We start from the raw sequence: 15,589 nt of genomic DNA, 5'->3' as shown, positions 1-15,589 counted from the left end.
CCATTAAGAAGAATAAGATTATGGAATTTCTACCTAAGTGGATGAAACTTGAGACCGTATTTCTAAGTGAGATAAGTCAGACACACATGCTTAAATATTGCGTTGTTTCTCTGGTGTGAGGAACTGAAAGTGGAAATAAGGACCAAAATGTATGCTATTGAGATTGAGAAATGGGGAGAAATAGTTCAAATGAGAAGGGGAACAGGGAGGACGGGAGGTGAGAAGGGACAAAAGAGAAGAGAGGGAAAAATGGAAACAAAGCTTTTATAAATGAAGGAAAGAGAGGTCAGAGGGAGGGGGGAGGAACAGGAAAAAAAGAACAGGCAAGATATATCATGTACAGGTCCAGCATCCCTATGATGAATGTTATCATTATGGGTATCTAAAATGTACCCAGCAAGGTATTAGACAGGTGGAATAACTTTTAAAGAAAAACTAGACTGACAACAATTAATTGCATTTAAACATAAGAGAAAGGAATTCGGCCTGGTGGCTCACACTTGTAATTAGGAAGGAGGACTGTAAGTTTGAGGCCAGTCTGGGTGACCCAGCGAGACCTTATTAAAAGGAAGGGAGAGAAGGAATGAGGGAGGAAGAGGAAGAAAATAGAAGAAGGGAAAGGAGGGAATGAAAGGAAACTTGACAGAATTTTGAATGTTCCCAACACGAGAGATGAGAATTGTGTGAGGTGATAAAAATGAGGTATGCAGGTCTTATCATTATATATTGTATGCATGTATCGAAATACACTACACCCACATATCTATACAGTTATCGTGTGTCATTTGCCACGTATCGAGTGTGTGACACAAAGGCTAAGCAGGAACGTATGGGACAGAGTTTTTCCTCCCCAGAAGTACATGTGCCGTGATGATTGATATTTGTGTGTAGAAAGCAGGGAGGAGGACAATATCAGGACTTCGACCGTGGGTCCTGGCCTGTGAGCCACCACAGCACAAGGTGAATTCAAGAACAGACAGAAATGAGACTCAGAGTGAAGAGGCTGGATCTTGGGTCCTGGTCAGTGCTGCTGATGGCAACAAAGGCAAAGGCCCCCAAGCACATCCAGTGTTTATTGAATACAATCTTGAGAAGGAATAGGGAGTTAGGGAGCTTTGAAGGCATCTAGTGAATTACTGCCGAACACCTGGCATGATGGCACCAGGCAGGGCTGTCAGGGAGCTAGCACTGCTTGTCTTGCTGGGATGGAAGAAACCAGTAGCGGCACCAGGCGAAATCAGCAAGCAACCCACAAGGTCAGTGATAAGCAATCATTCAGGGAAAGGATTTTAATTGGGGTCACGCTGACTTCATCTGCACTTAACTTAGCAGGGCCCTGCCACTTCACTTAGGTCTCAGTGACAGCCATTAGCAAAGGAGCAATACTAGCCCAACTCTGCAGCTGATATGCCCCTCTGAGTCATTTAAGGCTCTGGTCGGACTCCTAACATAAAACAATATAGCTGAATTAAGGACAGCAAGAAGCACGTGCCACTGATAGCCCACTAGTACTAGGTAGTGTTGTCTGCTACATTTGTGATTTTGTAATGTCACCAGCCTCCTCTGGGCACTGATTTCTAGTTCATTGCCACCTTGCCCTTGCCCTGATTTCTAGTGTTGTCTTCATTCTCTGATTAAGTAAATCTATTTCATTTAAAAAAGAGAGAGAAGCTAGAAAATCAAGCCAAAATCCATGAGTGTCATTCACGACAGAACTGGGTGATGATCTGTCTTCAGGGTCATTGGGGTGGATTATGGAAGGAATAGCTGTCAACAGTGCAAGGCCTCCACAGGGTCAGCAGCTGCTCAGGAGGCTGAGGGAAGCAGGGGCACATAGAGGCCCTGGCGGCAGAGAAGCCCTGGGGAGTCAGCAGAGGCTTGGAAAAATGGTTTTCACAGATAACAGGGAATTCTGGAGAAAGCACGGAGGACTTCCAGACCTGGAGTTGTTGATTAACCATTCTGTGCTTCATGTGGATCCATGAGGAGTTGGTTTCATGACCAGAGTGAAACATAACAGAGCTCTCAAAGTGAAGGGGAATGGAAGACTTAGAAACATACGTAGCTGAATGAATTCACCAGACCTCTGCTATGAGACACAGGAAAGCAAGCCCGTCAGGCCGCAGGAAAACAATACTGGGGAAATCCCCATGACTCTACAAGTTCCAGGGGGACCAACTCCACAGCCTTTGTGTTGTAACTCTGCTCACTGGAGTCCTGTGTTCTTTCCTGAACCATGTAGCTGATTTCAAATAGAAGAATGTTTTCCCCTACCACTTTTATGTAGCTAAATGTTTTTTATAAAACTAAACTAAGATTCACTCAGTTCTAGATAAAAATGTTCTTCCAGAATTAACTTTTGTCTTATGTCTTCATTTTATGACTAAAATTATGTTACCATGGGCAGTTTTGGACTCACTTTCAACTAATTTGAGAATTCAATGTTTTACTGTGTTAACTTCTGGTCATCTTTGAATATTCAGTCCCTATCGAGGAGGCTTACTTCTGTTAAATTTATTTTTATTTTGTGAGAAGTGACTTTGTCTTCACTGGATAGAAAAATAAGTTCATTATACTTACTGACAAATTATTCTCATTTTGTGAATAGAAACCTTACAATTAATGGTAAAAATTGAGAAAATTATTATAAATAGGAATAAAATGATTTGCATAAAAATAGGACAAAGAACTCCAAAAACTAATTTTCTTCAGAAAGAAAAGAAGAGCACTTTACATAAAAAGGGTTGGAAATCAGAATGACACTGGATTTCAGTGACAAATTGTAAATTAAATGATGGCAAGAATTGCCTTCAAAATTCTGTAGAAATATGGCTACTAGTATATATCTGAGAAAAATGGTTATTTTCATAAAGCCTCAAAAAAATAGCTCTTCTATATCCCTGTCTCAGGAAATTACTTGAGAATATGCTCCACCAAGTGCTAGAGAGGGTTGGGGATTTAGTTCAGTGGTGCTGCGCCTGCCTCGCAAGCACAAGGTCCTGAGTTCAATCCCAGCTCCAAAAAATGTGCTGGAGAAACCAAAAGAAAGAACATATGCCTTCCATAAAATATGTGCTCCAACAGAGGAAAGAGGGGAAAGAAAGTCCTGGCATTGTGGACAAGGAAATCCAGGATAATAATGGGAAACAAAGTTTTTTAAAACCAGCTAATATAGACTATAAGGCAGGAGAGCTGAGACTACCAGGGAAACATCTCAGAAGAAAGAAGAAAGGAAGGGTGGAGGGGAAATTAGTGGATAACTGATACAGTTTTAGTTTCTGCGTTCATCAGAGGTTTGGAGAATCCGTGAATAATTTATGTGTATAAACTATACATCCAGGGCTGGGGATTTAGCTCAGTGGTTCTACCGCCTGCTTCGCAAGCACAAGATCCTGAGTTCAATCTCCTGTACCAATAAATAAATAAATAAATAAGAAAAATGTTCATCCGAAATGAAGGTTTTTTTGTTTTTGTTTTTGTCCTTCATTAAGAAAGCGTACCAATGTAGATGGGGAGGGGAGGAGGGGGTGAAGGGAGGGCAGGGGTAAGGGGAAACAATGAGAATCAAGACCTGTCATGTAGAGGTACAAGATCCCAACAATGAATGTAACTGTACTGTATCCCTAAAATGTACCAATAAATGCAATTAAAGCTGAAAAAAAAAAGAAGAAAGAAAGTGTACCAAAGGCCAGGTTTTTAGCTCAGTGACACCATGCCTCCGTTGCAGGCACAAGGTCCTGAGTTTGATCCCCAGTGCCAAAAAAAAAAAAAGAAAATGTACTGAAAGTAGAACATAACTAGGACACAATGTGAATATACTCATTTACACTGATTTATACAGAAATGTTTTATAATGAGAGATGGGAAAGAAAATAGTGAAGAAGTCAAGAGAATCAAATGTTCACTTACTATAATAAAAACTCAGTAGAAAATATATAAAACATGATTTATAAATGTAGGTGTAAAACCATATTAAACCTCTAAAAGTTTTACGTTCTCAGAATAGGAATTTTGAGTGTGGATGGATGAGATCAAACACCGATGTTTCTCTTAAAAAACATTACACTTCCAAAAACAACTGCATATAGTATTACAACAAGACTCAAACAAAACCAAAAAGTCTCAAATCTGTTTTTAAATTCTTTTTTTTTTTTGAACCGGAGATTGAACTCAGGCCCTTGTGCTTGTGAGGCAGGCACCGGAATCACTGAGCTAAATCCCCGACCCTTAAATTCTAAATTAGGCTTTTAGGGTGGCTTTTCCCCACCACAAAATTTTTAGGCTATAAAGTATTTTTTTTCTAAATTTTGCCCATGTGAAACTAATTTTAGTAATGTTATGATTTTGTTTTTTTAATGGCTATGTAATTGACTTCACACCATTTATTATTCTGTGCCAAGTTATTTTATTTGCTTTTGTGGTTCTGGGGATGGAATTTAGGGCCTTGAACACACACAGGAAGTGCTCTGCCACTGAGCAACACTCCCAGTCCACCAAATTATTTGAAATGGCATTTATATCACACAGGTTGCCACCAGGACACTGATCTGTTGATGAGTCTGATGCCTTTGGGCTCACGAAAAAGAAAGATGATGGCAGTGGAAATAGGAATACATAGAGGGCTTTGAGAGAGATCAGAGGATGCAGGAAGGTAGAACTGTGGTCGATGGATGAGAGCAGGCATTCAGTGAGAAGGTGCACCAAGGAATCATCTCAAGTAACCTAAAATTCCAGATGAAGACAGCCCTTGATGTGTTTTTAGGGTCTCTCTTCCACTTTAGCTGACACTGTTGGAATCTGCATATTTCATTAGTGTCTTATCGTAGTTAGTAGCAACACCTAGAGGTTGTCTCCTGGAAAATGTGAGTATCCAGAATTGGCTAGCTTCTCTAAAAATCTAATTATGGTTAATCCTTTTAAACTTATAAAAAAAAATCAACTCGAACTTGAGCCAGATGTGGTGGTGCACACCTGTAATACCAGCACTTTCGAGGCTAGAGCAGGAGTATGGTAAGTTCGAAACCAATCTGGACTACATAGTGATACCCTGTCTCAGAAAAAGAAAAAAAAAAAAGGAAGAAACTATTTTCTTGCGTTAAAGTTCTTGCATTAAGGAAACTTTCATTTGTTGTATGGAGTCAAGCTCGCACCAAATCATATTCCATTGGGGAGAGTCTGGGAACTAAACCTATAGCCTTCATTTTGAGCTACATCCCTATCCCTTTATTATTCTTCACTTCAAGATGAGGTCTCACCAAGTTTCTAAATTGCCGAGGATTTAGCTCAGTGTTGCCAGGACTTGCCTCGCAAGCGAAAGCTCAAAGTCCAGGGTCAGATCCCAAGCACCAAAAAAAATAAAACAAAAAAAGCACCAGCGAGGCTCCGCCTCCTGGTCCCAGGCCCCGCCCTCCGTCGGCATGGCCCCGCCCTTCCGACGTGCGCCGCGACCTACGTCATCGTAAAGCGTCCGGGTGGTTTAGCGAGGACTGAAGGGAGGCCATTGCTTTTCGGTGCTCTACCCTGTGGAGCTCTTCACGCGTAGAACTAGGCTCACACTGTCGTGACAGCGGAGACCGAAAGAAAGGGACAGACGAGCCCAAACAATCCCTGACGGAACGCAGCTGCCGTCCTCCGGGTCACGTGTCTCCAGTGGCCCGCCTCCCACAGGCTGCTTTGTTGCTAGGCACCAGCGTTAGCGTCCGTATCTGCGAGGACCTAAAAAAGGTCCTTGGGTGCAGATGGACCAGTACTGCATCCTGGGCCGTATAGGGGAGGGTGCCCACGGCATCGTATTCAAGGCTAAGCATGTGGAGGTGAGGCCGGGCTGCGCGCTGCGGAGCTGGCTGACCTCTGCCTCACGCCTAGTGCTTCTGCCAAGCAGGATAGCTTTCTGGCCTCCTTTGGGCCGTGGCCACCACCCCAAACCCACCACGGTCCCAGGCCTGCTCCACGCCGCGCGGTAGTATTGCGCCCTCGCCAGGAGGGCCTTGACCTCTCCTGACCAGGGGCGCTTTCTCTCTTCTCCAGCCCGAGGGAAGGGGAAAGTGGGGGCTGCAGTAGGCAGTTTTGACTTCTTTCTTGCACAGACTGGCGAGATAGTTGCCCTCAAGAAGGTGGCGCTGCGGCGACTGGAGGATGGTATCCCCAATCAGGCCCTGCGGGAGATCAAGGCTCTGCAGGAGATTGAGGACAATCAATATGTGAGTGAAGGCTGGGCTGAGTTGGGGTGGGCGAGGGAACCAGCAGGCCCGAGTCATCTCCTGGCCTCCTTCACAAGTTCCCTGTTCCTCTTTCTTTTACCGACCTACCATTTACCAAACCCTTTTGGAGATTTCCTTCCTCACCCACTTCATTCATCTACCTCCTTATACTTGATTTTTATCCCTTTTTTGTCCTCTTGTTCACTCTCATTCACCTAATTACTTCATTCCTCATTCACTCTCTTATTTACTCATTTTTTCGTGTACTCATCCATTTATTCACGAACTTACTGTTTTTTATCAAAACATTTGGTGATTTTTTTTCTTTGTTCTTGCTAGGGAAGGAACGCAGGGCCTTGTGCATGCTAGGAAAGCGCTCTACCACTGAGTTACTCCCCTAGTTTCAGTGGTTTTTGAGCTCCTGTGTTCTGCAGAGGCTCTATTAAACATTTTATGTATATTATCATCTTGAGTCCTCTTTACTACTCTCCAAGGCAGGTTTGGGGATCTTTGTTTCTTAGGTAAAGTATAGAGGTTCTGTTACAGCTCATGGGCCCTCCGCTGGTCAGTGGAAGCCTTGCCCTTCAGGATTCCAGACAGTCTTCCCTTAGAGCTTCCCCTTGAGCTCTGCTCTGTGCTTTCTCCCTACCAGAGTAGGGAAAAACCAGCCCTGACCCATCTTCTGAGATCTCAGGTGTGGTAAGGGAGCCAGAGGGGTGTAGGACCCACCTGGCATGATGTGTTCCATGACATGGGAGATCTTTGAGGACCCCACAGCATTATTGTGTCTATGGGTACCCCCACATCATTCTTCATGGCCCTTTCTCCTTTCACTGTCAGAGAACATACTCCGCTCCCTGAAAAGTTGACACAGTTCTGGTCTCTGATTCCCTGGCATGTGTTCATTGAAGTATCTTGTGAAACTATGTGTCACTCTGGTGTTTTATGAAGATATTATCTATGTGGGGGTATGTATATACGCTAGAGATGTTGGAAAGTCTGATAGAAAATGCACCAAGGTTGACTGCAGGTGATTTTCCTTTTTTTCTGTATATTGTTGTATATTATCTGTGTGCATGTGTTATGATCTGTAAAATGATCATGTACTACTAGAAAATTAGAAAAACAGTGATAAGGCGTTCATGTTTTTGAGGAAAATAAAACGGTTTCCAGGGACTGGGATATATATGTATAGCTCAGTGGTAGAATGCTTGCTCGGCGTGACTGAAGCCCTGGGTTGAGTCCGCAATACCACACACAGACACAGACACACACAAACAAAAGGCTTCTAGACAGTCCATGTGTGAGGTGAGTGGAGGGAAATCCATAAGGAGACTGGTAATATGGTCCCGAATCCCATGGGCAGCAGGCATGAAGGTTCCATTTTAAAACATCCTCTAGACTTTCTTGATCCCTAATCATTGTTACCTGTAGCCACAACTTCTTGCTCCTCTCTGCAGTAACCAACACCAATCTCAGATCGGGGAGAATAGCAGACACATCCTTCCCCTAAAAGACATCCCATTCTCATGTCCCTTTAGCCTCTGTCATGTCCCTTTAGCCAGCCACTGGGCCTGCACTTGCTGCTCCCCCTGCCCAGAACATCTCAAATTTCCATATAACTGGCTGTGCTCCAAATCTCCCACTGACCTTTCTCCACCTTGTACAGTAACCCTTTTTCACTCACTCAAAATCACATTGCCAACTGGACATAGTGGCAAAACCTGAAGGCTGAGGCCAGAGGATCACCACAAGATTGAGGTCAGTCTGGGCTACATAGTCAGTTCAAGACCAGCCTGAACTACACAGTGAGACCCTGTCTCAAAAATAAATATCTATGTATTTTTTTTTAAATCACATTGCCCTCTTGTATATCTATTTCTATACTTGCCAGAACCTGAGCATATCCTGTTTGTTTATTTTTCCATCATTTATCCCCTGTCCAGGATCTCACTGCCCTGTGCATTCTGGGCCCTCTGACACTAATGATGTATGTGTGCGTGTTATGTCTCCATCTATCCCAGTTCCAGACATGATTTGACTGCTGGTGCCCTTCCCTGGGTGCTAGAATTTAATGGCTGTGAAGGAAACAGGCCCAATCTGCTTGCTTGTCTCCAGATGATTTTCCAAGATCCACAAATTGACCTTCTCTCTCAGTGTTCGCAGAGAATCAGAGAGGGGAACTGCCTTGTCTCTGGAAAGCAAAGCAGCATGAGCAGCAAGCACAGCCCCTGTGTTGCTGTCTCTGCCAGCCTGGTCCTCTGTTAGAGAATGGGCTGAGGGTCCCTGGGGTCAGAGAAAAGATCTGGCAAGGTGAGTCTAGCGAGTGAGTCTCATGACTGATGGAATGTCTGCCCACAGGTGGTGCAGCTGAAGGCTGTGTTCCCACATGGCATGGGCTTTGTACTGGCCTTCGAGTTCATGCTGTCAGACCTGGCTGAGGTGGTGCGTCATGCCCAGAGGCCACTGGCCCCAGCCCAGGTCAAGAGCTACCTGCAGATGCTGCTCAAGGGCGTGGCCTTCTGCCATGCCAACAACATTGTGCACCGGGTCAGTCCTCGCATGGGCCGGGTAGGCAGCCCTTGAAGGTGTGGTCAGAGGGGTCAGGGACTTCAGGTGAACAGCTGGGGTGTGGCACTAGAGGAGGCAGAGCCTAGGCTCAACTCCGGTGGTCATCCTGCAACCCCTCATATCCCAAAGTCCTGAGGGGTTTGGAGAGGGACCAGTGCTGCCTTCATCACTCAGGACCTGAAGCCTGCCAACCTGCTCATCAGCGCATCAGGCCAGCTCAAGATAGCTGACTTCGGCCTGGCCCGGATCTTTTCTCCAGATGGCAGCCGCCTCTACACACACCAGGTGGCTACCAGGTAGGGTGAGCTGGATTCCCACCAGCCTGCTCACTGGGGTAGAGGTACTTCAGGGCCTCTTATCTAAACATGGTTTGTGGAGTTGAGGTGGGGCTAAGGTGAACTTCTGGTTCAGACCAGTGGCTTGGCTTGCATCTTTGCCATTTGCCCCAGGTGGTACCGTGCCCCAGAGCTACTGTATGGTGCCCGCCAGTATGACCAAGGCGTCGATCTATGGTGAGTCTCCTGGGGACAGGCGAGGATGATGTGGGCCATGGGAGGCGGGGTGTCCTCCCTGGTGGAATTGGGGCTCTTTATTGTGTTTTTGAGTTGGGTGAGGGGTAGGTGCAGGTTGTCCCAGGTGTGAAGCTTCTTAGCCAGTGGGAGAGGTGGGCTGAAGCTCAGTGTGGACTGTCCAAGCTGGCATGTACAGGGATCAGACCCCAGGAGGACATGTCTCTGAGCCAGTCAGTCAGATTATCATGTCCCTGGGTATGAAACCTCTGCGCCTTTTGCGGGGAGTAGATGGTTTGTTGTACCCAAGGGTATGAGATGTGGGGCTGTTCACAGGTCTTCCCTGGGAAGTGAAGGGCAAACTTTGCATTCCACAGCAGGAGGGTCTGAGAAGTCTTGGAGCTGTTGGGGGTTTGTATTGTGTTCTTAGACAGAGGACTTTGGGGGTCTGGACCACCATTGTTGAACCTCTGAACACTGGTTGAGAGTTTAGAGCTCGTGTAGTCTAGTCGGTGTCCTGTGGGTGAGATCCCAGGCCACCAGGGTTCTGTATCCACAGGGCTGTGGGCTGCATCATGGGGGAGCTGTTGAATGGCTCCCCTCTCTTCCCTGGCGAGAACGACATTGAACAGCTTTGCTGTGTGCTACGCATCTTGGGCACCCCCAATCCCCAAGTCTGGCCGGTTCGTAGGGGCCCTTGGTGAGAAGGGTGGGGGAAGATGGCCTCTGTTTCCCAGCAGAAAGTGACTGCTTCCTTCTCTGTACCTTGTCTCATGGCCCCAGCCCCTCTGGAGCAATAGGAACCACCATCCTGGCCCAGCTCTGGTTCTTCTCTCCTACTCTACTGGAGGCAGGAGGGCCTGGTCCTGTTCTCTTGCAACACACATACACACAGTTTCAGCAAGCTGGGCATGGAGTCAACACCAGAAAGGGTGTAGGTGGTGGAGGGGTGAAGGAGTGGGGTGTAAGAACAGTGAGCGAGTACAAGCATGCAGGGCGCCGAGGGCAGCGAGAAACACCAAGGGCACCAACTGCTCCCTCTGCCTTTCTCCTCTTCCTGCTGCAGGAGATCACAGAGCTGCCGGACTACAACAAGATCTCCTTTAAGGAGCAAGCACCAGTGCCCCTAGAGGAGGTGCTGCCCGATGCCTCTCCTCTTGCTTTGGACTTGCTGGGTCACTTTCTCCTCTACCCTCCTCGCCAGCGCATCGCAGCATCCCAGGTAGGGTGAGAAGCCATGGCTACTATCCCTTCAGCACCCCACCTCTACTAAATGGTGGTGGCAGCCCCCAGAAAGAGGGCAGGGCCCAGCATGAAATGTTAAGGTGTTTGAAAAGCTGTTTGCTAAAGACCGAAGTGCTGAGCAGTGACCTGGAGGAGAAGATCCAAGCAGGCTGCTTGCCTCTGGAAGGCAGGGAAGGACAGGAAGGACCACAGAAGCAAGGCCTTACTTCCACTGGGACCTCTCCATCTAGCCTAGAGGTCACCCATCCCCTCCTGCACTTGGCACCAGCAGCCAGTGTGCAGATGCCCTTGGTTCTCAGTGTCAGCAGCTGCTGTGGGCTCTGGCAACTGCTTCTCTCCCGCATCCTCCCAGAACCTGTCTTCTCTCACCTCACATCATCTCACTCACCTGCAGAGAGAGTGACTTTGTCCAGTACAGCAGGTCGCACCTTTCCTCTGTAGTCCCTTCCATGACTCCTCACTCATCAGAATAGCCAGGGTCCTTCTCACAGGTCACAGGTGCTGCAGGCTTGGGCACATTACCTGCTGGCCCTGTATGCTGTTGTCGCCATGCTCACACACCTCCTGTCCCGTGCACCTCTGCCTGGCCTTGAGTCCTGTTCCTGTTCACTCGCTTCTCTGTGAACCTGCAGTCTCTCGCCAGTGTTTCTCTTTCTCTTCTTGCTCTTTTGCTCAGCACTGATCATTATGGGGCACACTGAGGATCATAACCCTTTATGTCTTACTATCTCCACCCCGACCCATGTTGGTCTATTTTTTTCACCTCTGCGTCCTTGGCCTCCATAACAGCATTCTAGATGTGTGGCCACCCAGGAAGGGTTTTCTGGGTCAGCGGAGTGCATGAGTCAGCCCCTCACCCTCTGCCCGAGGCCTGGGACAGTGCACTGACTGCTACCCCTCGTTTGCCACCGCAGGCCCTCCTGCATCAGTACTTCTTCACTGCTCCCTTGCCTGCCCACCCATCAGAGCTGCCGGTTCCCCAGCGCCCAGGTGGACTGGTCCCCAAAGCACACCCGGGACCCCCGCACACCCATGACTTCCGTGTGGACCGGCCTCTGGCGGAGTCACTGTTGAACCCAGAACTGATTCGGCCCTTCATCCCAGAGGGGTGAGGCGCTGGCCCTCATCCTGCCTGCCCCCAGGTGCACCTGGCACCTTGTTCTGCTTCCTGCCTGACTCAACCCTCCAGAGCTTGTCCAGGGCCACACCCCCTCCTCGAGGCTGGTCTCAAGAAGGCAGGGAGCACACCCCAGCCAAGCCAGTGTGGATGGCCAGCCCAGTGGAGGAGACCATGACCCATGAGCTGTTGGAAGCAGGGAGCTGTGCTGCCAACCAGAGACCATCATGAAGTGCTGCCTCCTGCCCTTTGTCAAGGCACTGTCTTCTGCTCCAGGACATGTGTGTCAGAACCATCTAGGGGAAGTGTGGAGGGGAAGATGTCTTCATGTTGGAAACTCTGGGAAGCAAGTTTGGTTTAATTTGTTCTCAGACCGTCTTCTGGTTCCCTATCTGGGGCTGGGGATTTGGCTCAGTGGTTCCACTGCCTGCCTTGCAAGCACAAGGTCCTGAGTTTGATCTCCAGTACCGCCCCCCGCCACAAAAAAGCCTCAAGCATCTCTGTGTGTCTGTTCTGTTCCTAAAAGGGCAATGGGGAGGTGGCATTGTCTCATGGCCCTCACTGGTGGTCACAGCCACTTTTGCCCTGAGGGTTTCCTGTGTCCTTTGCTTGACTAAGTGCTCATTTGGAAGGGAGGTGGGCAGGGATGGGCAAGCTGGGGATTCAGCAACAGAGCAGTTAGCAGCATCCACTCTACAGATGAAGGCGAGCCAAAAGCAGCCACGCAAATAAGGAAACTGGACTAGGTGGAACTCGCTTACCTCAGTATAACCCCATCTGACACATTTATTCCTATTTCATAACAGATAAGGCAATGCTAAAAAAATACTTGGAAATGCAGGAGGGCCAAGAGGAGGCAGCAGAAGAGGAAGAGCTTTGCTTGACTACTTTCAGAGATGAAGATGGCTTGGAGATGGAATTAGTAGCCCATAAACCAGGAAATCCAAATGGTCTCTAGGAGCTGAGAATGGTTTTCTACTGACAGCCAGCAAGGAGATGGAAATCTTTTTTTTTTTTTTTTTCATGATGCCTGTCTCCTTTTATTTTTTTATTAATAAATTTTATTTTACCTCAAGCCCCCTCCCCTCCCTATGTATAAAAGCGTTGTTTCCATTTGGAAACCTCATTCTTAAATCCACAAGAAACTGAATTGTGCTGACAACCGTAATGAGAAAAGGAAATAAATTATTTCCTAGAGCATACAGAAAGGAATGCAGCCAAGTAATACCTTGATTTGGGCCCACTGAGATTCAAACCAGACTTCTGATCAATAATGTAAGATTAGATGTGTTTTGTTTTAAACCACTAATTTGCTGGGTGTGGTGGCACACACCTGTAATCTTAGCACTTAGGCTGAGGCCACAGGTTTGCTTGCAAGTTGAAGGCCAGCCTGTGCTACATAGTGAATTCAGGCCCAGCCTGAACTACATAGCAAGAACCTGTCTTTAAACACACACACACACTAAATTTGTGTGATTTGTTAGGGCAGCAATAGAAGTATACCTCTCCACTCCCCTGCCCCATGGCAGGGATTGAATCTAGGGCTTTCACACTGAGTTATGGCCCTTTTTCCTTTCTTTTATTTATTTGTTTTCTTCTTTTGAGATAGGGTCTCACTAAGTGCTCCAGCAGAAGCCATGGTAGCAGCAACCCTTCCTATCCCTTTATCCCAGTATCACACAATCAGACCCAGACATCTCAGAAAAGCCCCATCCTATGACCACATGAGTCTTTAGGGTGACATCTAGACACAAGCCAGAACACTAAGCTATCCCTGAACTTTACCTTGGCCATGAACTGAACTTGACTTTCACCCCGTCACAGACCCTATCCCTGACCAGGACTCTATTCTGATCATTACTCCCTACTTACCTTGACTTTAACTTGATCTTGAAATTACTGCTGGCCCCACAACTTCTTTCACACTGACTTGAACATGATTCTGACAATGACCATGGTCCTGAACTCTCTCACTATAATCCTTCACCTGCCACAGATTTTGCCTTGGATCAGACACTTACCCCGACCCTGAATTTGACTCTTACATTCTGTCCCGGAGCATTCCCTCATCCAGACAATTACCCTGACCCCATGAATTTGACACGTCACTTCACCCTTACACTAGACCTGATCTGAACTTGGCCAGGTCCAGGACCAAAACAGGGTGATGTACAGGGTCAGTATCAAGTCCAGAGTAAGTGAGGTATTGCAAGGGTGAAAGCCAGTCCCACGGTCAGAGAGAGGCTGAGAGTCAGTGTGATCGTAAGGCTGGAGCTGAGATGAGGGCAAGGTCAGGTTCTTGTTCAAGGAGAAGGTGGGTACCAGGGACAGGGAGGGCAAAGGTAAGAGACGGCGGCGTCAAAGTCAAGGCAAAGAGCAAGGCCAGGCTGACTGTAAGAGCTCCTGACACAAATTATGTGCACTGAAGCAGTTAACCCAGGAGGGCAAAATGTACCGGGTTGGGTGGTGGTTGCCGGGAGGAGCGGAAGCGCGCACGGACCCGGAACTGCAGTTAGCTCACACGGAAGTGTGGCGAGGTGGGCGGGTTATTGGGCGGGGCGGAAGCGGGAGGAGCAGGGGCGAGGCAGAAGACCCCTGGGTGAGATGGCTGTGCCCCTGCATCCAGACGAACTGCTGCACGTATTTTCTTTCCTGGAGGCCCGAGACCTGCTGTGCGCCGCACAGGTGAACAAGGTGAGGGCGTGGCTCGTGGTCGCTGGTTTGTCCCAAAACAGGCGCTCGTCCCGGCCTCTTCATCCGCCAGAAGTGTGTCTCGTGGTGCGCTAGAGGACTGAAAGCCCTGGAGGAAGCTTCCAGAACGAATTTGGTTTCGTTTCGGGCCCACCCTGTGCCAATGTTAATGCCTGTTGTTGTTATTCTCGGGCCCTTGTGCTTGCAAGGCAGGCGGCAGAACCTCTTGAGTTAAATCTCCCGCCCTTTTGTTTTTACTCTTTTAAATGCAGCATTACTCCGGTTGCTTTGCCTGAGCATCTCCCTTCTCACGCCCCGGGCCCCCAAGTTGATAATACTAGTTTTACGTATATTCTGTGAAATACTGGATTTTCACCTCTATTTTAGTGATAAAGAAACTGAGTATCAGAGAGTGATTGTGTAAGATGACCCCCAGAGCCATGCACTGCTTTGTTATAAGTACCGTGGCTATTTTCACAGGAATAATGTAAGAGGACCAGGGTTTGAAGGAGAGGTGCTTTATACCCTCTGGTAGCGCCAACGTTTCTTGGTCAGTTGTTCCATAGGTCTACTGTGATCTATAATTCCTGCCTCATCATTGTGAACGCCAGGATCTAAGGAAGGATCGTTAAAGGTAGCTAACATTTATTTTGCAGGGCACATTACGTAAAGATTTCAGTGGAGTTTTGATCTAGAAACTATAGAAAAGGAAAATGCTCAGATCTTTGCTTGATTTGTTTTTTGTAAAATACCAACTTTACACCCTTAACATCTAACAGATGAGTGAGGCCTGTTGAAATGGGGTCCTGAGTTTAGGGAGGATCACAGTTGCTTCTGCCAGGGCTTAAAAATGCATTTTTCTGGGAGGAAACCTTCTGAAGGGTTGGACCACCTAAGGCTGTAGAGCTTTGTCTGCTGAAATTGTGAGGATCCAGAATCCAGAGCCGCTTAGCTGGGGAGGCCAGGAGGTTGCAGGAGGCAGGCATGAGCCTGAGGGAAAGAGGTCTGGTACTCTGATTCCCATTCCACTGAGGGAAACATCCTGAGCCTCTGAAATGTACTTCTGCAGGGAGAATTTTCAAGAGCAGAGCCTGCACAACACTCTCCCCTGGGGAAACTGGCTTCGTTCTTCTGCCTTGGCATCTCTGGGCCCTCCCCTTGGCCAGTGCCTTAGTCTACTTACTCATTGCTACACCCTTCATATAAGGTCTCTGACCTCCTTCCCAATCTTTTCTGCTCACAGCAGCCAGAGCTAT

The 15,589-nt window shown here is 47.6% G+C and overlaps 2 protein-coding genes across 7 annotated transcripts in view; both read left to right on the top strand.

Moving 5' to 3' along the window:
* Positions 1 to 5,442: 5,442 nt before the first annotated feature.
* Cdk20 (cyclin dependent kinase 20) lies at positions 5,443 to 12,666 on the top strand. Of its 2 annotated transcripts, XM_010610588.3 has the most exons (8): positions 5,443 to 5,813; positions 6,087 to 6,200; positions 8,562 to 8,750; positions 8,946 to 9,067; positions 9,221 to 9,283; positions 9,840 to 9,963; positions 10,347 to 10,502; positions 11,440 to 12,666. In XM_010610588.3, exons 1-8 carry the CDS (start codon positions 5,739 to 5,741, stop codon positions 11,635 to 11,637), a joined length of 1,041 nt encoding a protein of 346 aa, XP_010608890.1. In that variant the 5' UTR covers positions 5,443 to 5,738; the 3' UTR covers positions 11,638 to 12,666. The 2 variants fall into 2 exon arrangements, with proteins under 2 accessions (XP_010608890.1, XP_010608891.1); XM_010610589.3 differs by lacking the exon at positions 8,562 to 8,750 and having other exon boundaries at positions 5,445 to 5,813.
* Positions 12,667 to 14,189: 1,523 nt separating this feature from the next.
* Fbxw12 (F-box and WD repeat domain containing 12) overlaps positions 14,190 to 15,589 on the top strand; it is a 36,665-nt gene continuing 35,265 nt past the window's right edge. For all 5 annotated transcript variants that reach the window (XR_777588.1, XM_033756491.1, XM_010610587.2 and 2 more), the window contains exon 1: positions 14,190 to 14,336. Coding sequence is in view for 4 of the 5 variants with exons in the window: in XM_033756491.1 (XP_033612382.1) it covers positions 14,247 to 14,336 (90 nt within the window). In the remaining variant the exon portion in view is untranslated. The remainder of the gene's footprint in view (positions 14,337 to 15,589) is intronic.

The sequence above is a fragment of the Fukomys damarensis genome, unplaced genomic scaffold (assembly GCF_012274545.1).
Source record: "Fukomys damarensis isolate Sample0158 unplaced genomic scaffold, DMR_v1.0_HiC HiC_scaffold_27, whole genome shotgun sequence".
Classification (NCBI taxonomy): domain Eukaryota; kingdom Metazoa; phylum Chordata; class Mammalia; order Rodentia; family Bathyergidae; genus Fukomys; species Fukomys damarensis.
The sequence above is the reverse complement of the archived record's forward strand: the minus strand, read 5'-3'. Positions and strand labels throughout refer to the sequence as shown.